Source organism: Pteronotus mesoamericanus, unplaced genomic scaffold (genome assembly GCF_021234165.1).
Source record: "Pteronotus mesoamericanus isolate MK-2021 breed Mesoamerican mustached bat unplaced genomic scaffold, CSHL_Meso_final contig_90, whole genome shotgun sequence".
In the NCBI taxonomy this organism is placed as follows: Eukaryota; Metazoa; Chordata; class Mammalia; order Chiroptera; family Mormoopidae; genus Pteronotus; species Pteronotus mesoamericanus.
In genome coordinates this window covers 2,582,764-2,602,914 of record NW_026555277.1, presented here as the reverse complement: position 1 = coordinate 2,602,914, position 20,151 = coordinate 2,582,764, and the positions used below count along the sequence as shown (strand labels likewise).

General features: G+C 42.3%; 1 protein-coding gene across 1 annotated transcript in view; it reads right to left on the bottom strand.

Annotated features, from left to right (window-relative positions):
* Window positions 1-20,151, bottom strand: part of COL4A4 (collagen type IV alpha 4 chain) — a 100,708-nt gene that overhangs the window by 23,346 nt on the left and 57,211 nt on the right. Inside the window, exons 28-36 of the mRNA XM_054585604.1 lie at window positions 18,506-18,667; window positions 17,218-17,388; window positions 16,486-16,629; window positions 14,413-14,520; window positions 13,382-13,563; window positions 12,462-12,525; window positions 9,625-9,699; window positions 6,143-6,250; window positions 5,436-5,543 (exon numbers count right to left, since the gene is read on the bottom strand). Of these exons, the coding sequence (XP_054441579.1) occupies window positions 5,436-5,543; window positions 6,143-6,250; window positions 9,625-9,699; window positions 12,462-12,525; window positions 13,382-13,563; window positions 14,413-14,520; window positions 16,486-16,629; window positions 17,218-17,388; window positions 18,506-18,667 (1,122 nt within the window). The remainder of the gene's footprint in view (window positions 1-5,435; window positions 5,544-6,142; window positions 6,251-9,624; window positions 9,700-12,461; window positions 12,526-13,381; window positions 13,564-14,412; window positions 14,521-16,485; window positions 16,630-17,217; window positions 17,389-18,505; window positions 18,668-20,151) is intronic.

Genomic DNA, 20,151 nt, shown 5'->3' with positions numbered 1-20,151 from the left:
CAGTTAGATGTGATGTCATTGATGCCCTTGTCTTCTTTCCGAATCTTCTGTCAGACATCAGCGTAGTTCCCTAAGCAGACATTTCCCAACCTGACTTCACTAAAGTTGTCACTGAACACCAGACACCTGTACATTTATAGATTTATCAATATGCAGGGGTGGGCATACTTATAGCTGTACGTATGTGAAACACAGAGTTTATTCTTGTATTATTTATTGTATTATTTTCCTTACAAACAATGGTAAACCTAATTTTGCCTCCTCCTGTATAGGGATACATGGTCTGGCACAAGTAACATCCCTTTTACTACAAAATCTTAAGCATGTAATTCTGTAATATAACAATGTCACACTCAAGCACACCCTATGACATGTTAGGTGAAATGTTCAAATTAAAACTGTAAATTATTACACCTGTAACATCAACCTACCAACCACACTCAGCAGGCCTTACTTCTGCCAGACCCTGTATATGTATATATTTATAATATATTTATATTATAATAGATAGCATATTCTGTTATAATAAATAAGTGCATAAATGTATAGGGAGGGAGTAGAGGGGAGAAGAGGAGGGACAGAGGAGGAAAGAAGATAATTAATACAGAACATTCCGGGCACTGAGCTCTCCGCCATGAGCCTCACACACATCTCACCCTACTAATTAATTTGGGGAAAAATCTTCTCCTCAGCCCCTGGCCAGTCCTGTAAATGACCTCTTTCATTAATGATTCTTCCAACCACTGGCTGTTCATCCTCACTCAAAGCTCCAAGCCCCTCAGTGCACAGCCTGACATTCGCTCAGCTTAGGGTCCCAACCCTTGAATTTGCAGTAGCAACAGCCTCAGCTTACATGACTTACCCACCGGAAGTGCCTGTCCCTCCACCACGACACCTGCCTAGACCCCCTCGGTACCCGTACGGCAGTCTTGTCTTTGGGAAGCTGGCTTATTTAGGGTAAACTAATTGAGTGCAAGATCAGAACTTATTAACCTTTCTATGCACCTCTTGGGCATATCTCCTGACGACACACAGTGGGTGTTCAATAAGTGTTTGTTGAACAAGTGAATGAGTAAATGAATGAGTGACTGAGAAAATGTGGACCATGAAGGGCGAGGGATTGAATGGGCAGAGAGAAAGCTATTAAAAAAGAGAACTACAATTTCTATTTCACGTCACATCTTTCTGTGACAGATTTATAATAAGATTTGGGGGAAGTCAGAAGTAACCATTTGTATATAAATAATACAAGGGCTAATTATTATCCATTCATTAAAGTAAGTCCGTAGTGGACTTACTAGAAGATGGATGTTAGTTGGTTCCATTTTACTTATTATCAGTACTTGAAAGAGACAGTTACTCAATTTTTAAAATCTAAACTTTCGATTGGTGCAAATGAGCCATATTCTTTAACACTAAAAAAAAAAAAAAGAAAAACAGAAAAACAGAAAAAGGGAATGCACCCTTACTTTCCCTAAAGATCTTACTTCCTGCACTCTTAACGGTTCTGGTTTAGTTTATTTTCCAATCCTCTTTCCTATTTATAAGCCAATGTTCCAAGTCTGCACCAAAAGAACACACAGACCTCCCTCATCTGCCAAATCTGGATATTTACTGTAATCTATCTGAAATGATAATAAATTGTAAGACGACTTTGCTATTTCAGCGTGTTTTGATCTCCAGCTCAAGCCACAAGATGGATGGCTTGAGGGAGTTGGCCGGGGGTGGAGTGCCTCAGCTTCTGCCAACTCTCCCTTGTCACATCCACACGTCCAGATCCAGGGCTGTCACCGTCCCGGCCCCTGCCATTGTTGAACTGGCCGCCCCATATCTGACCCAATGTTATCTTTCTAAATTGAATGCAGCTACATCTGGGCAGGGTTTTAAGGGCAATTTTTCCTTTCTACTGAAAGCTTTTTATCAACCCCAGCTCTAAATCAGAAAGTCGTTCATGCATAAAATATAGACAGTGCTGACGAGAGGCAATTAGGCTAACAAAGCGCAGTCCTTGGTAATGAGGAGTTTTAGCCACCTCTATGGATGCCTTACTGCTAAAAGGCATCATTTCAGGCTGCATCATGTGGCACGCACCGGCTGGGCTCCCCCACGCCCCCACTGCACCCCCCACTGGAGGATCCACCCTAGCTAGAACCGTAGCTTCCAAATGGGTGAGCCAAGAGACTCTGTGGCTGGAGATCCACCCTAAGGGTTTCTCCTGTCCGTCCGAAAGCCTGATTACACTCCTCTGTCCCCAGGGGCCTTGACATGGGTTTCTACTTTTAACACAGAGACCATCTTGTCCCTGTTTCTTGAGAACTTTTCAGTTCTAGCAAGGAAGTTCCATGTCCTCAGACACCCCCTCAGTCCCAGGCAAACCAGGACAACTGGTCACCCTGACATTAAAGCTGATGGGAAAGACAGACCTACATGACTATCAATAATGTTGAGCAAAGTTGCAAACTCCTCAGAACAGATTCTGAAATACAATTTAATTGTTTTTTAATTGAGAAAATACATGAGTGCCTACGAAAGGAATGCACAAGAGCATAAGACGTGGTGTTCTGACCCAGGGAGCTTCAGTTCCCAAATGGCCTTAGTAGCAGGCACTGAATGAGGCAATGAGGACCTAGAGAAACAATCTCTGATTTGACAGAACAAATAAGCAATTACCTCAGGACTGGTAAGTGCTGTGGGGAAGGGGGGTGGGGGGAGGGAACACACTAATTGTAAATGGGAGGGAAAATATTTCTATGATTTTCACAGTCTAGGGTGCATGGTATTTCTTGGCTGCTAAAAGATTCCAAGGTATTTTATTTCTTATTCTTTAATTTTTATTTATTGACTTGAGAGAAAGAAACAGCAACCTGTTCATCTAGTTATGCATTCACGGGCTGACTCTTGTGTATGCTCGGACTAGGGATCAAATATGTAACCATGGTTCACCAGGACGATGTACCAACCAACTGAGCTACCTGGCAAGGGCCCAAGTTTTATTTCTTATGAAATATTTTATTTGCCACCAACTAAAATAACCCAGCCCATATTATTTAGTCGTTGTCATGCTACAGAGTTCTTTCGGTTCCCATAACTCCAATCCTCTATGAATGTTCAACAGGGATTGAGTGTCTTCCTTGTGGAGGACACATGCACTTGAAAATTGAAATCTAGGAATCAGGCCATTCGTAGCATATGTTTAAGTTAAAGTTTCAATCGGATTGAACAGAAGCAGGACTCGGAATCCATATGGCTTGTTCTAGCAGAGCAAACAACTTTGAGTTAAGCCGCTGGTTTGTTCAAACATGAAAATCAGGCCCACTGACTTATTTAGCACATACTTCAAATATTTAGTTCCTCAGTGCAAAGTGTTTCGGCTGGAGTGTGGCTCATTTTTATACCAGCATGATAAAGTGCAACAATGAATTTATATGGTCAGTGTTTTAATTTGCAGGACTGTATCTCGCTGTTTTCTTTCTTTCAAGACTGGACCGTTTGCAGTGAAACAGTGCCACCACCTGGTCAAGAGGCGCACTTATGATTTCAAAGCACAAAATGATGATGTGATTGGAGATCACCTTTCCAGGAATTTTGTTTTTTGATCAAATTCATTAGCTTTTAGGTTCTTAAATAACATATCAAGCTGAAGTTATCTAATACATTCAAAGGAAGGAGGAATCAATAATGTTAAGTTGAGCTTCGTCATTTTAGTCACACTGGGTGTGTACTGTTTTGGCACCAACAGGCTTGAAAATCTTTACAATTTTATTGAACTAGGAGGATAGGATGGAGTGGAAATGCAGGAGGAGTGATTAACCATGGAAAATATTTTATTTTGGTTCTTTAGCCATTTTATCTCCCAGACATACAAAGAAAGTGTCAAAGAATACCCCACCAGGACTGCAGGTATTGACAGCAAGTGGCCGCAATACCAGAGAAACTCTTAAAATAACACAATTACCATTTTTCTCAAAGCCTTAAAGTTATCACAAATCACTGGAATTTGCATTATTAAAAATGCCAATGAAGAGGGAGGAAAGCAATACCAAGATCTCTTGTCTTGTGACGGGAACTTTTCCCCATCAAGTCATTTAGCGGTACAGAAATAACTGTGTACCAACCTTTCAAAATAAAAGCTTACCTCTCGGCAGAATTGCCGCAGGCGACATACCCTTCTACTCCTCGCTAAGAAACCGCAATTAATTGAAGCTGTATTGGGAGTGAAGCGGTGTGAGTGTGGAAGATGATCATTTGGATTTTCAAAACAATAATATGGTTAAGCTCAAAGGAAAGGATTCCCAGCTCTTCCAAGAGGAGGCACTTTCCATTTTACCAAAATTCAGTGCATATATGAGTCAATAAGCAGAGGCAAGTGGAAGGGAAAGGGAAGCAGGAGGATACAGAGTGGTCCTGATTATAGACATCTACCAAGTACGGCTCAAACCTTCACCTGCTGATTGAGGTGAAGGCCCTCATCTTCATAGCTACTAGCTCAGTTGTCCATTCTTCGATCTGTCCATTCCTTCATTTATTAGTTTATTCATAAACTTAAAAATACTCACCAATAGCCATCCAACAGACTTACTGGGTATCTACTGAGTGATAAGGATATCAAACTAATCCTTGCTTTTTATAAAATCATCTTCTACTTGGTGAGAAGGACCTCTGAACAAACAAATGTCATGAAATGTAAGTGTTAGGCTAGAAACACATGCAAAGTACCCATGGAAAAAATATTTTTTCTAATGTGAAAGAACTGAAGAGGAATAAGTACCATAGATGAATGGGGCGGAGGGGGTGGGGAATGAAGATTTGTTAAAAATAGATTGTATAATTATATTATGTTATAGTGACCAGACCTATACTATAGACTATGTTTTTAAAAGCCAAGATATTCAACCAGGAAAAAACGTTTCTTTATCAAATGAAGGTAATGAAAACTAGGTCCTCCATAGCGTCTTATTTTTTTCTCTCCCTCCCACTTATCACAACTGGTAAAGAGGTATTTATTTACACATATAGATTTAATATGTGTCTCTCCTTCTACACTGTGAGCTCCATGAAGCAGGGACCACGTCTATTTTCTTCAAAATTGTGTCCTAGTATCTAGAATAATAGGAGCCTAACTCTCTGGGGAGAGAATAAATAAATGGTCCTGGACCTTCCAGAAAACCTGGGGGTTGGCGGGTGGGGGGTGGGGGTGCCCTCAGAAAATGGGACGGTGACAGCATCGTTTTGGTACAAGGCAAGTCAGGAGACATGATGGACCCGGCCTGCAGCCCTGGGTAAGAAAGGACGGGCGGGTGCTGATGACGTCATGGGGAAGAGCCGTGCCCCAGACCAGCGTCATTTGGTCGTATTTGTGTTATAGGGAAAGACACTATGAATTTGCCCTCACGGGCCTGGGTCTTTCCGACGGGTCAGGCTTCCTTCTGACTTACCCTTTATCCCCGGCAGACCTGGCGGCCCTGGATCCCCGATGAGGCCTCTTGGTCCAGGATCCCCCATTTCTCCTGCAGGTCCCGTGGGGCCAGGCCTCCCTGGGTTACCTGAGGGTGACAGGGAGGTTTTGCAGACACCCAGATGATACATGAGTTACATTAACTGGAAAGCTCCTCTATGTTCTTAATATATGAGGCACTTTAACCAGGAACACTGTTATTTTTCTTCGTAAGACCTCCTAACTCTAGGGAGAAAAATACACTTAGCCTGAGGAGGAAAAAGGCACTCTAAGTGATTAAAGTTGCCAATGACGATTTCGAACTCTCACTTCATTCTGAATTGGCAAGAAGAGGAGCCATTAAAATGTATGTGTAATATTTGCCTGAAGTCTAAAGGAGAAAAAAAACCCAGCAGCCTGAGTGGGATAAATTAGGAAGGGCTGGAAAGGACCTTCTATCTGTCACAGCATCCCTTCGAGCCTAGAACCCTGCTTGGTCCTCCACAGGTGTTGACTTGGTTTACTCCCAGACCAACCCAGGAAGACAGGGCTAGCTCCAACGGACAGGTAAGAACGAGGTAAGTTTTGGTAGCTTCTCCAAAGTTACAGGTCTCGGAAATGTTACCCAAGTGTGAGTGGAGGCTGGCTCTTTCTGATACAAGAGATAGGTAGGTGTCTGGGAAGATTACAGGCTTTCTTTCAAGGTACCTGGACACCCCAACGGTCCGGGGGAGCCCAGAGGTCCTGGCCTTCCTGGTGGTCCGCTGGGCCCTTCCGCTCCAGGCCAGCCCCTGTCTCCAGGTGCGCCCACATGCCCTGAATGAAAAAGGATAAAAAATCCAAGCCGTTGTAGATTGTTCTTCAAGGCTGTGAATCTAGAAAACCTCCAACTTCAGCCCTTGCTATTCTTTTCTAGCCTTTTTCAGATTGAACAACTTTTCTATTGAAAAGATAATGTTAAAGAAAAATTAAAAGCAAAACACCTAGAATCCCACCACCTTACGCAATTTTTATATGCATGCAAAATGCAAATAATACCCACAATTTTATACCCTGATTTTTTAAATAATATTAGTAATTTTCCAAGTTTCTCATCATTTTCCTAATTCTTGTTTTTAAATGACTGGCTGAGAGCTTACTGAGTTCCTCTAAATTAAATTAATTAATTCAATTTTTTCCTACTATTGGCCACTGAAGTTTTTCTCCTCTTTGCTATTATGCATAATGATTTTTATACATCTTTAATAAATGTTTCTACTATTAAAATATTTCCTTAGGAAAATTCCTAGGAGTAGAATTTCTAGGTAACACAGTGTGATATTTTGGGTCTTTTTATTCATTTAAAAATGCTGTGGTATTTTAAAGAAAATCACAGACATCATGGAATTCCATCCCTAAATTCTTCAGGAAGTATGTCAGAAAAATAATATTTTTTTACATGGCCAAAATAACAATATCACAGCCAAGAAAATTAGTAACAACCTTAATATCATCTAATACTCCTTCCATTCTTGAATTCCCTCAAGTGTCCCCTTAATACCCTTCACAGCTGGTTTGTCCACACCGGGTTCCATTCCAGAAGCACACATGGCATCTGGGGGATATATCCCTTCAGTTAAAGCAAAAAAACTACTACAGTCCTTTTCTCAGGACAGTGACTTGCTGAAAAGAACAATTCAGTTGTCCTCCTAGTCTTGTAGCACAGACCGCTCAGCCCTGGGTTCCTGGTGAGGCAGCCAAATGGTCTGGATAAGCTGCTGCAACTCATACCCGCCTGTGGACCCCCGCAGCTCATTCCCACACGTCAGCCAGGAGGGCAAGTGCTCGCTGAGGTCTTTCTAGGCTGCTGGTTTGCTTTCTTGCTAATTAATAAGGATGAAATAGTATTCCAGACTTACATTAAATTAGACTTCTTTGATTACTGGAGAAGGTGACTATTTCTCCATGTGTTTGTTTGCAATGTGTGACTCTAACACAATTCATATTTATAGGATAAGCTAACCGTGTGCTGAAAATAACTGGCTGAATCCACAAATATAAAATATGGCTCCGTATTGACAAACCCATGGAGGGGGGTGTACTTATCATTTATTGTAACATATTATACATGAAACAAGGCTATGTTAGTCTACACCTGTTCCCTGACCAATGAGCTTCTCTCTCTGTGTTATTTTATTTTCCATGAAAACATTCCTGCAGTACAGATACAGCATTATTCTCATCTTCAAGTGAAAAAGCGGAGGTGTCAGAGGGCCGGCACCACATCCCCGCCGCCCATCACAGTTGCAGTGAGACTGAGAACTTCTCGCGTCATCTGTACTATATTTTCTCTCTGAATTGGAGGGGGAGGTAGAACTGGACCCAGTACTGTCATGCATAATCCCTGAGGCTGTGCTGTGGCCTCTCCTCAGGCTCATTCAAATTCAGTGCGGCTCTTTCCAGTCAATGGAAATCACATATTTAGGTAAACTCTGAGCTGGTGAATAACATAAGATGTAATTTTTACATTTTAAGCTAAAGCTACAGCATATGGGAAAGGGAACACTTTAAATGGTGCTAACCACAGGAGACCAACGAAGTTAGGCCAAGGCAAATTTTCTTGAGAAAGTTAGCTTCTGTCTAAAATAACTCAGATTTATTGTTTCTTAATTAAAACATTATGTAATATCAAAAGGCTCCATTTTGCACTACTTTCAGCTTATAATTTCTTCCTACCTTCACTTCTCTTAATGTTTTCTGACTGATGATGATGACGACAATGACATATTACATTTGTGTAACAATTTTCAGTTTAAACCCTTTGAACGATCCTGCAACATGCATAGGGCCCATTTACAGGTGAGGAACCCGAGCTCCCAGATGATAAGCAGCTTGCAGAGAGCACGCGCACAGTAATAATGGAGTCGGCTTTGGGCCACGGACTTCCCTTTCTGAGACTGCTCACTCTGGCACGTGTTATGAACCCCCGTAATGCTAACCTGAAAACTATTTTCCCCTCCAAATGTACACTTCGGCTACACATTTCCATTAAAATATTATATTATCTACATATATTTGACCATGTCAGAGGTAAAAGACCCATATGAGACAGAGTGGGAAATGAGGCCATTGTAATAGCTTGTTTTTCTTTTAGGCTTCCATTTGAGCAATCATGTGGTATAAAAACAAAGAAATAAATTTTCCCACAAACGTTCTGCTCAGATGTTCTTCCTGTTCTGTGGAATGAAACATGGACATTGCCAGAGGGAATTTTAAGATAATGCATAAAAAGAGAGGCTTTAATTTTCAAGGGACCCATCGAAATACAATCTACTTTCTAACCCATCCACTACCAGCAAAAGGACGTTGGGCATAAGCCATTTACCAATCACCTGTGGACGGACATGGTTCTTTCCATGCAATGGATATCGCTGTGGACGCATCTTTGCGCACTTGTCAGGTTGGTGACTTAAGATAAATCCCTACAAGTAGAATTACTGGGGTGAAGAGTAGGCACCTTTTGTCCACTGTGGGCGTAGCCAGTCACAGTGTCCTGACCCACAGGGCGAGAACGCGTGGCTCTGTCACAATCTGTTCTGAGGGACTGCAGGGCAATTGTTACTGATAGACAGGCACTGCTTTAAAGAACTTCGATTGGTTATTGGGGATGAGGTTTTACATGTGTTTGGTTTGGTTTTTAGTGAGCTAGCTATTTAGTAAGTGCGATATTCAGTGGTATCAACAACGGCATGTCTCCTTGGCATTCACATGTGCTTTTCTAAGCAGGAAAGAAAGGGCTGGAATGAAAACCTGCAGCTATACTCGGTGGGAGTGATTATGGCTAATGTATCATTTTTAATTATAGAGACTGCAAAGTAGTCCAAGTTTTAAATGTTTTCAATAATATTTTCTACTGTGTCAAAATCCGGGCATGCCCGGGGATACACTGTCATGTCAACATCATCGGTCCGGGGAGCCACGATGGAAAAAAAGGCTGTGAATTCGCCGCGTGTAGCCCTGGTGTCCGTCCCAGCCAGGAGTGCCCTGCTGCATTTCTATGCAATCCTTCCGATGTGTATCTTAATGGCAAAGGCAGGGAGGGACGGGGGTGGAATACTAACATAACATGGCAGGCTCAGGGGACAAAGTAATTGTTCTTTTTTTCAAACCAAACTTTTTTTGGTTTTAATAAGAAAAATATGTAGCTATACCTGGACACCCAGGGCTGCCTGGCTCACCCTTTGGACCGGGTGGCCCGAGCTGACTTGCAGGATCACCTTTGTTTCCTGTAAGGGATATAACGCACATAACATTATTTAAGCGAATTTAATTTTATCTCATACAAGTGACAATAATTTTCATAAATTTATCTTTATAATTTGTCTTTATCATTAAATATTCCAGGAGAGCATTTTTTAAAAATGCTTTCTTTTCCTACATAAGAACAAATGGAAACATAGATGCAAGATGTATGTAAATACACGCGATTTTACAATAACAATCATAGGAAACTATAAATCTTAACAAGTTTAAATTTCTTAACTCCCTAAAATAGTTTCAAATTGAGGCATCTATTTAAGAAGTTCCCTGGCATGGAGTGACTCTATCCTTATATTGTGTTTTTGAAACAAAAACAAGTTGTCACTGTTTCAGCTGCTACAGTCACACGTCAAGCTCTCTGCAAGGAAGCTCTACTTAGTGTTCTTGTAAAAATAAAATCACAAAGTCACACTTTATTGACGACTTCACAAGAGGTGGCACATTCAAAGGCCATTGTAGGCAATGACCCCTACAGTCCCGCAGAGCAGTTCCACACTGCCACCAAAAAGCTCCCGGACACAAGGACTTACGTCATAGTGGGAGCCCGCTATAAATGGAGGACTCAAAACAGGGTGGTGGGGAAAGCTCGCAAGAGACAAAGAGACCTAATCAGGAATGTTTATAAACCCCGCCCACCAACGCTGCTCTCTAAAGGGTCCCACCCACACCTTGTAATTGGCTCTCTTCCATCGGACCCTACTCGTAATCATGGCTAATCACTTGAGGGATAGAACTCTGCCAGCCCCCAGTCAGCCAATCTTCCCTTGAGAAGTTGCAATAAAAGGTGAGAATTTAAAGTCATTGGCTATTGAAGGAGAAAGCAAAAATATGTAGAGTATCATATGTGCCCTGATGTAGAGCACGTTGGAATGCAATCCAAACGTCACCAGAAGATCCAGAAAGGATACTAAATAGAGAGTGATGAAACCAGTTGGCAGATAAGTGCAAAACAGGCTGTGGAGAGTGGCAGAAGAGTCTCAGGAGAGAACTATGGGTAGCTTCAGGGTCAGCTCCATCAGCCTTATGGCCCGCAGCACTGTGTCTCCTCTCTGTGCATCCCCTAGGAGATCTTTCACTCTAAGTACCCTGAGTGCCTTTCGGTTCCTTGAAAATGTTGCCTAACACAAGTCCGAAGGAAATAAGTAGGTTTGTACTTTGAGAGAGCCAAAGGGACTAGAGTAAACTTATAGGGAAGTAGAAGAGGAGCGAGTTCTGAATCTTGAAGCTATAAAAGGTCAAAAGTCAAATATGAAAATGTGCTTCTTTGTAACCGTTTCCAAAAAGGAGATCTGTATTATTCTTTCTGAATAAATGTGTGCACAGTTTATTTTCTCTTACATATTTTCTTACAATTAACATGTTATTGATGTAATTTCTGTTGAAGAGTAAAGTATGTATCATTGGTAATAAAGGAGAGGATTTCTAGGTGGTTCATTAATTAGTATTTTACATTTTAAATGTTTTTTTTTACCATATTAAAATAGAATATAACTGCATATCAAACCTGTGAATTCATAGAGAGTAGGGTTAAAAATGTGAATCATTTTAAAGTAGATTTAAAAATATTAAACTAGCCCTTGTTGGTGTGGTGCAGTGGACTGAGTGCCAGCCTGCCAACCTAAAGGTTGTCAGTTCCATTCCCAGCCAGGGCACATGTCTGGTTGCAGGCCAGGTCCCCAGTTGGGGGCGTGTGAGATGCAACCGCTCATAGATGTTTCTCTCCCTCTCTTTCTCTCTCCCTTCCCCTCTCTCTAAAAATAAATAAATAAAATCTTTAAAAAATATATTAAACTAATGGTACAGAAATAATATCAACCCATGGTATAGAACAACAGTAAATGTATTAAAGGTTTTATGTAAACATTGCAATTTAAGATAGCCTGATTTCTGTTTATTTGCTTGTTTATGTCAGTAAAGGGTTAATGAAATCTCTAAGGACATTTTTGACATTGGGCCAACTTTCTATTTCTGTTTCCCAGAAACATGATAAAAATAGAATGTAGGCTGTTACAAGGCACAAGGTAAATTAAGGCCGGCAGCCTGTTTTAAATAAAGTTTTATTGGCGCTTAGCCATACTCCTTTATTGTCTATGGCTGCATTCTTGCACAACTGAGCAGTTGTGACAGAGACCACAAACTAAAAATATTTATAATTTGGTCCTTTGAAAAAAACATTCGCTGACCCTTTGCTTACAGTAAAAAGTAATCCAATTGTACATTACCTGTGGCCCAGGAAGTCTTAAGTGAAGTATTAACACCTGGTGGGAAGTCCTGGCTTTGGCCTTCGTGGGCTGTGACTTTTGTACCTCAGACCCTTAAAACCATACCTGCGGAGTCCTTAGAAGAGATTCTGGCCTCTGTGGGACATGGGGCTTCTCAGCCAAGGTGGACAGGGCGCACTCATGTGGGTCCGATCTCTTTGGCCCTAAGCTGTCACTTAAGAAGCTGCCGTCACTCCAAGGACAGAAGCAAGGTCTCCCTGTGAGGGGGACAACCTGAGGGGCCCTACAGGCTTGCTGCTGTCTGTCTGGTACTCTTGGACCTGAATGACAGTTGCGGATGACTTGAGTTTGAGTGTTTGACTCTCGAAGAGAGTGTAAAAAGAACCCCTGGCTGTTGCGGTTTGTTAGATTATGCTTTGCTTTGCATGCAAAAAGTGCTTGCTCACAATGTTACAAACACCCAGACTATGAGACTGATGGCTGGCTGCTGTGTTTCCAAACCATACCTTTAGGTCCTCTCATTCCATCAACTCCGGAAGGTCCAGGGCGCCCCGGAGAACCCGGCTCACCCTGAGAGTTTAATGAAACAGAAGGAGAACCTTAACTGGGTTTCAATGACGCAGGTGTGACATGATCCAGAGATAGTTTTCCATAACCCACTTAGTGTTTATAACTTGCAGTAGTAAAAAAAATGTGGAAATGCATTGCAAGCACGCTCCTACATGTGTCTAGTTTTTAAAAGTGGGTGAAATTTCAGAACTGGGGGCATCCTTACCAAGAGGTCACATCCAAGTCTCTATACTTGATAGCAAAATAGTAACCGCATCACATAACATGAATTTTAAGTTTTAAATACACAAGTTGATACTCAATAAAATATTATTAGAAATCATTTCATGCCAATAACTTTAAAAGCTTATTTTATTCCAAGAGATGAGTAGCAAATTATATTATACATTTTCTAGAAGTTGCGATGTAGGCATCTACACTTACTGTACCTCCTATCTTCTCAGGGGCTATTTACTCATAACTGTAAGGACCAAGTCAATGTGTTTACAGCAAAATCTATGATAACTGTAATTGGATATGAAGGCTTAGAAACCAGAATTTGGGTCATCTTTCAGGTGACTCTTTATTCTAGCCCACCCGCAATCATGAGGCAAGTCTCATGGAGCTGTTTTAACTAGGCTCGGGCTGGTACATGAGTAAGCAACATGGTCATCTATGTCACAGGAACCAGGCACTGGTCAGGAATGACAGTTACATCATGGTCTTCTGGAAATCTCTATCCTTCCCTCAGCCAACCCCTTAATTCTAAAAGCCAGGGAAAGGACAATGATGTCCACTGGCAAATTAGGATTCCTTCTCAGCATCCTGAGAGTACAGGTTTTATTCTTTCTTCTCTCCCACAATAGCAGCCACTTACCTGGTCACCTGGAAATCCTGGAAAACCAATGATCCCTCTAGGCCCGGGGAAGCCTGGAGGGCCCGGGGGTCCAGGAAGGCCAGGCTGCCCGTTTTCACCTGGCTCCCCTCTGTGAAATCCAGGTGGTCCCTGTCTTCCCGGCTCTCCTCTTCTCCCCAGGAACCCAGGGTCGCCTTTATCACCTGGTGGGGTGGAGAGTGTTACAAACCGACTGGAGAAATTCTTGGACTAGGCTGAGGGTCTTGGTCTGACTTTTAGAAGATGAAGCCAAAGGGACTGGGAATACTAATTCCTGCTCTAAACCACATGGCAATGGTTTGAGGTTCCAGTGACCTGACTGTGAAAGAAGCCACCCATGGGCAGCCTCAGGGGTGTCCTGGGAAGGAGCTCTCACAGTGTCATTTATGTCAACATACCCATTTTACAGATGAAGAACTTATCCAGGGAAGTTAAAGTGTCTGACCACTAACCATTAGCTAAGGACAGAGCCAAGACAAGAACTCGGGTCTCATGAGAATAAGTCTGAACTTGGGAAAGAAGACACCAGAGGGAAGGCCAAATCCTTGCTGCATGCTGTTTCTGAGGCAGCAGCACAGGCCAGGGAGAGCTTGTTAGAGAGGCAGGTGCAGCCCAGCCCTGTGGATTCAGAATGAGCCAAGTGAAATGACTTGGAAAATCTTTGTGCTATTCATTTTAATACCAGCCACCAAAAACGGGGTACCGTACACCTACAGTAGTATTTTGTATATATCTCGGGACTGATCTTACTTTGGAATATCCAAATCTATAAATACACATGAACTTCAGCTGAGTTCTAGCATATTAAAAAAAAAAAAAGACAACCCAACAACAACAAAAACTACCATAAATTTATTGGTATTGATTTATATCTATAAAAGGACCTGTCCTAGTCTCAGTGTTTCTGGAAAGGTCGCCTAATCCACATGCTTGTTTGAATGACCTGTAAGGAAGTTAATGTATTTGATATGGTTATTTGAGATTTGATACGTATTTGAGAAGAAAGTGTTTACCTTCTACTCCTGGGGGTCCATCATCTCCAGGAGGTCCAGTTTCCCCGGTTTTCCCCTTTTTGGAAATTATAGCCATTTCTCCTTCATCTCCTGGGGGTCCTGTCTCTCCTTTAGATAGTAATTATTCAAGAGCAAAACAAACAAGCAACACACATGTGAGCCTTCTGTTATCACTTCATGCCCGGTTTGCAAACCCCCATGTAATCTACTAAACTGCATTTATGTTTAAATGGGTGGGTTGCATAGTAGCAACTTTTTTGGTGGATGTCCTAAAGGAAGGGCCACGCCTTTTACCTCTATCTCCCACCCTGTCCACTAACAGGGTCTGGTGCATAGTGAATGCTCAGTGAACATCTGCTAAATTCAGCAAAGCTGGTCTCAGTCTTAAGTGAAAAAAAAGACAGGCTTGAAAAGTTCCAGGTCTAGAACATGTCTCTTCGTCCTGTAAAATTTGAATCACCTATCTCATATTTTCCCGTTCCCTATCTTCCCCTTCCTAGCCGCCCTCTATTATTTTCCTTCCATGAAAGGGACACTTACCTCAACGTGGCTCTCCACACAGAGAACTCCCAAAAGTAGGAAGAGTAAATGATATACTGCCTGATTTTTGTAAACACTGTCCAGTTGTAGAGTATGTGGGGTGGGCTCCTACCCGCTTGGTGAGAGCCAATTATTAACCATTCCAGAATTTTGGAAGTTTTAAATCAGCCATTCCGGGTTTATTTACACTGTGGTGAAAGTATTTATGCCACGGTGAGAGTATTCGTGCCACAGGGGAAGTATTCATGCCATGGCTATCAGCAATCACGATCAGGGCATTTATTCTAAATTTTAGTTTCAAGAACCAGTTTATTAACACATCACTGACATTCACCTAATTTTTTACTTTTTTAGGGGATAATTGTTTAGTAGCATAATATTGCTAGCCCAGCAAACATCACGTATCTCAGTTAGCAAAGAGTGATTCTTTGATTCCTTGATTCTACAGAAATAATGTATAGTATTAGTAAAACAAACTAATAGCAGAATCAATCACCTGAGAAGTAAGAGTAATTTGAATTGACTATAAGGCTATTTGCCCAAAGGGTTTTAAGGTTTTTAAGGTTTTTACCATGTTTCTAAAATTGACAACTATTCATTCTCAACACTAGAAGTGGAATGTTATCTTCACTCACTGCAGACTCATGATTAAGAGGTAAAAGTTGATATTTAACATAGATGAGAATGTTTAAATAAGCGATCTCAAAACTTATGTTTTATACTAATAAAAACTTGATTTTTTATTTTTCAATTATAGTTGACATTCCATTTCTTTTTAATTGAAAACTCTTACTTTAAATGAAGCCAAGGGGAGACTCAGCTCGGAGCCCAGATGAAAGCGAACTCGTTCTGTCTCCACGGTTGGCAAACCACAGCCCGAGGGCCAAACCCTGCCTGCTGTCAGTTTCTGTACAATTCATGAGCTGTGATTGGTTTTTACACTGTTAAATCGTTGGGAGAAAAACTCAAAACAAGACTAGTATTTTATGACATGTGAAAATTAGGTGAAGTTCAAATTTCCGTCTCCATAAATAAAATATTGTACATGTTGTCACCGGCTGCTTTCATGCCACAAGAGCCAAGTTGAATAGTTGCAACAAAGACCATATTTCCGGCAGGGCCTGAAATAGTTATATCTGGCTCTTTAAATAAAAAAAAAAAAAGGTTTGTTGTTGTTTTTGTTCCCATAGAAGGACTGAAACGGAATTTGGGAGCCAAGATCCCTGCCTGCACCCTTTTCCTAAAAGGTGAGAAGGTTCTCTGAAACCCAATAGCTATAAATCAAAGCATTGGTTAATTTTCTTCTATGAAGAGAGCAATTCATTTACCAAAGTTTTACATAATAAGACTCAGAGGTAAGGAAAATGAATTTTGTTTAAAATTCTAAAATCAACACCACAGAACCAAAAGGCAGAGGAGGAACCCAAGCTCCAGGACAGTCCCATTTCATTTTTCAGAGATGATATTTATGGGTTCTGATCAAACACTGAGAGCAAACCTAGGCCGCATCCCTATGCCGTTTACTGCACGTACCTTTAGCACCTCTCTCTCCCTGGTCCCCCCCAAAGCCGGGCCAACCCTTCTCTCCGGAGTCCCCCTTTTTGCCACGGTGTCCCTCCAGGCCAGGCTCTCCTCTCTCTCCAGGAAAACCTGGCAAGCCAGGCAGCCCCTGGGGTCCTGGAGAAAAGAAGGCATGAATTTTTAGGGAAACATTTTAAAGGCTAGCACTGTCCCGAGATCGGTGTTCCTGCTGTCCCCCTGAGCTCGCACTCCCCGCTGCCTCTGAGCGCGCATTGAGGGCGGGCAGCCACGATCAGTCTCGTGCCGTGGAATAGCTGGGCTCTCCCTCCCCACAGATCTCGAGTGCAGGCCCTTATGTTTCTGAGTCCTGATCCCAGAATGGTTTCAGAGAACTGGGTGTGAGGGAGGAAGCTGGAGAAAGCCCGGGGGGGGGGGGGGGGGCGGGGCGGGAGGCTCCCAAAATAGAAGCGCATTAGCCCTGACTCTACAATTTACTGGTTTTACCCAGTTCATTGTGCAGAAGGGCTTGTGGGTTCTGCGGCCCCAACACCCCACCAACCAAAACATTCTGCAGCTTAAAATATCAATACAGAGGACAAGAAGAGGAGAGATGTCACTAAGGGAAGGACAAAGTCAGGCTCATTGAACAGAACATTCTACAGTGTGGTCATACCGAACAGGCTCCACTTGGCAGTGGATTTTGAGTTTATAAAATGAGGAAGATAATTAAAAAGTACTACCTACCTTTGGGGCCTGGGAGACCAGGTAGTCCATCATCCCCAGAGGGGCCTGGGATTCCCGGGGGGCCTGGGGGTCCATCTGCCCCTGGCTTTCCTGGGGCTCCTGGGAGGCCCTTCATCCCAGCTGGTCCAGGAGGCCCCACATCCCCTCGCTGTCCTTTCCAGCCTGGGTCGCCTGGGACAAAGCACAGTGACAACAATGTGGGGAGACTGAAAAGTGGCTTCACACATAAGCAGGTAAAAAATAGTCATGGTAGCTTAACTTATGCATCTGGGGCCAATGAAACAAAATGAAACGATATTTATCAGCTACAACAAGACTAGGAGCTCTCCGTCATTCTACAAAGATACTTTTTCTGGCTGCTATAAAATGAAGGGCAGAAATATTTTCAAACATTTTTACTTGAATAAATACTTCCCAATAAAGATGCATGAATATTATAAAGAGTTTTTTCATGGGAAATGGATAGGGGTAAAAACTAAAATGTTACTTATATTTACTCTTGGTGGGGTGGAGAGGTGAGTATGGAAACTAAAGAAGACGTTCCAGGGCCTTCCGGACGCAATGGTCAAGTGAGTTTTGGTCAGAATGTTAACTGTGATGAGAGAATTGTAGAAATCAGAGGAACATCATCTAATATTATTGGTGCTAGAAATAAAGTGACAGTGACAGGTTTTGTCCCAAGCTTGTGTTGACCCTATGATAGGGCATATTCCTCCATTTGGATCAAAGCAAGGACTTACGTCACCGGTGGCAACCTGAATGGCGAGATGAAGACCATATTGGAAATAGCCCCCTAGAGGCCTGTGCTGAGAAACCCTCTTTCACGGGTCTCTTTGACTTCCTACACATCTTGATGGGTTTGCCAAGGATACAAGGTCCTGACTGCTCTTTACTTGGGCTATTATTTCTCAAGGTCATGTTTGCAGTGAGCAACCTTGACAGGTGATAGAGCACCGTCCCCGGTACAGGAAGCAGGTTGTCTTCCAGGCTACCGCAAACCAGTGGTTCCCCATGCACGGGGTTTCTCCCAGGTACTGTAACCAGCTGTGTGTGTGGCCCCTATCTTGCTCTTTATATCACCCCCAAGAGACTTGGGTGGCGTGGGGAAATGACACAAGCCAACAAGAAGCTCATGCTGCCTTCTGTGTGGCAAATAATGAAGTTTTTCTCTGATCCTGCAATCTTGCTTCTTCCAGCATCCGTGAAAGGGCAACAGGCGAGCCTCTTCCTGTGTAAGTCAGGTAAGGCCCCAGACCCTTCACAGTCCTCGCCACCTGCTGACACTTACCTGGGCTGCCTGGAGCCCCGGGGAGTCCCGGTGGCCCTGGTGTTCCCGGAGCGCCTCTTTCACAGGAATGGCCAGGTAGACCTGGGATACCTGGAAACCCAGCACTTCCCTCTCTGCCTTTAGGACCTTTGAGACCAGGGATTCCGGGCATGCCAGCTGGCCCTGAAATGATACGATTCTTCTGTGACACTCATGGAACCCAATGACATAGGTAGCCTGCCACAGAGGGCAGGCTTATCAATATGGGAAGTCAACATTTTCATCCGGGCTCAGGGCTCTCAAGAGTTAAGTCTCTGAATGAGGAAACGAGACAGTACTAACAGAGTTACTGGATAAGGTGCCACAGAGAGCAAAGGAGCTGCTTATGCAAATTGAAAAACCATGAGGTTCTTCCTGATTTTAATTAACCTCTAACATTGCAGCGGCTTTCACACCAAATCTCCACAACACTCACAAACCCAATTTGTGCTGTATTAATTTGCATTTCTATTTATCGGAAAGGTGGTGTCATCATCTTCAGAAAGAAAAATACCTCCCTATAATTCCCTGTCCCAACCAAAAAAAAAAAAATCTATTTTACTTTTCCATATTTTCTTTATATTTTTGGTTCCTATGTATACATTTTTAGAGTAGTAATCAAGTGCACGTTCAATTGTTAGATTATTTCCCATTGCATATTAATCTGCAAATGTTTTCCATTTTGTTGCAGTCTTTACAAATATAATTTTAATTGCTAATGCTAATAGCTGAATAGTATTTCTTTTTTTGAGTGTATACTTGGGTGTGTATGTAACTTAACTCTCTTTATTATGAATAATGCTACAGTTGACCTCTGAACAGCTCAGGTTTGAACCATACAGGTCAACTTATATGCAGATTTTTTTTTTCAATAAACACTGTAAATGTATTTTCTCTTGCTTATGATTTTGTTAATAGAATTTTCTTTTTGCCAGCTTACTTTAATTGTAACAATACAGTATATAATACATACAACATACAATATATGTGTTAATTAACTGTTTATGTCATCAGTAAGGCTTATGGTCAAGAGTAGGTTAGCAGTAGTTAAACTTAGGAGAGTCCAAGGTTACTTGTGGATTTTTGACTGCGCAAGTGTGGAGTTGGGGTTCGGTGCCTCTAACCCCAGCATTGTTCAAGGGTCAACCATAAAAGCGTGTTTTCCTAACCTTCATCTTCTGTCAAATGCTGCCCTGAGACACATTTTCACAAGTCCGATAGTAAGATTATCAGACCAAGATTATTTTCATTGACTCACATAATGTGCTGTGACTTTCCAATCTTTTGGGGTTCTGTATATGAATAGTTTAACTTAAACCACCAGGTAAGCTCCCTGAAGACAGAGAACGGGGCCAACTCCCCTGCCCTCCCACCTGCTCACATGCTTGTGCTGTCATGGGCACCTAATAAACGCTGGCCCGTCCGCTGTTAGAAAAGAGCCAGAGCAGTGTTTCTTTAAGTCTGGTCTGCGGTCCACTCTTGGCCACTAACACTCTAAGGGCTACAGTTTATACTGGACTGTTGGGCCTCGCGCAATTCTGATGGAATGAAACAGAATTCCTGAAACTGGATCCCAGAAGATGATTCTAATGACCTCATCCCACCTCCAACCCAGGATTGCTTTTAAA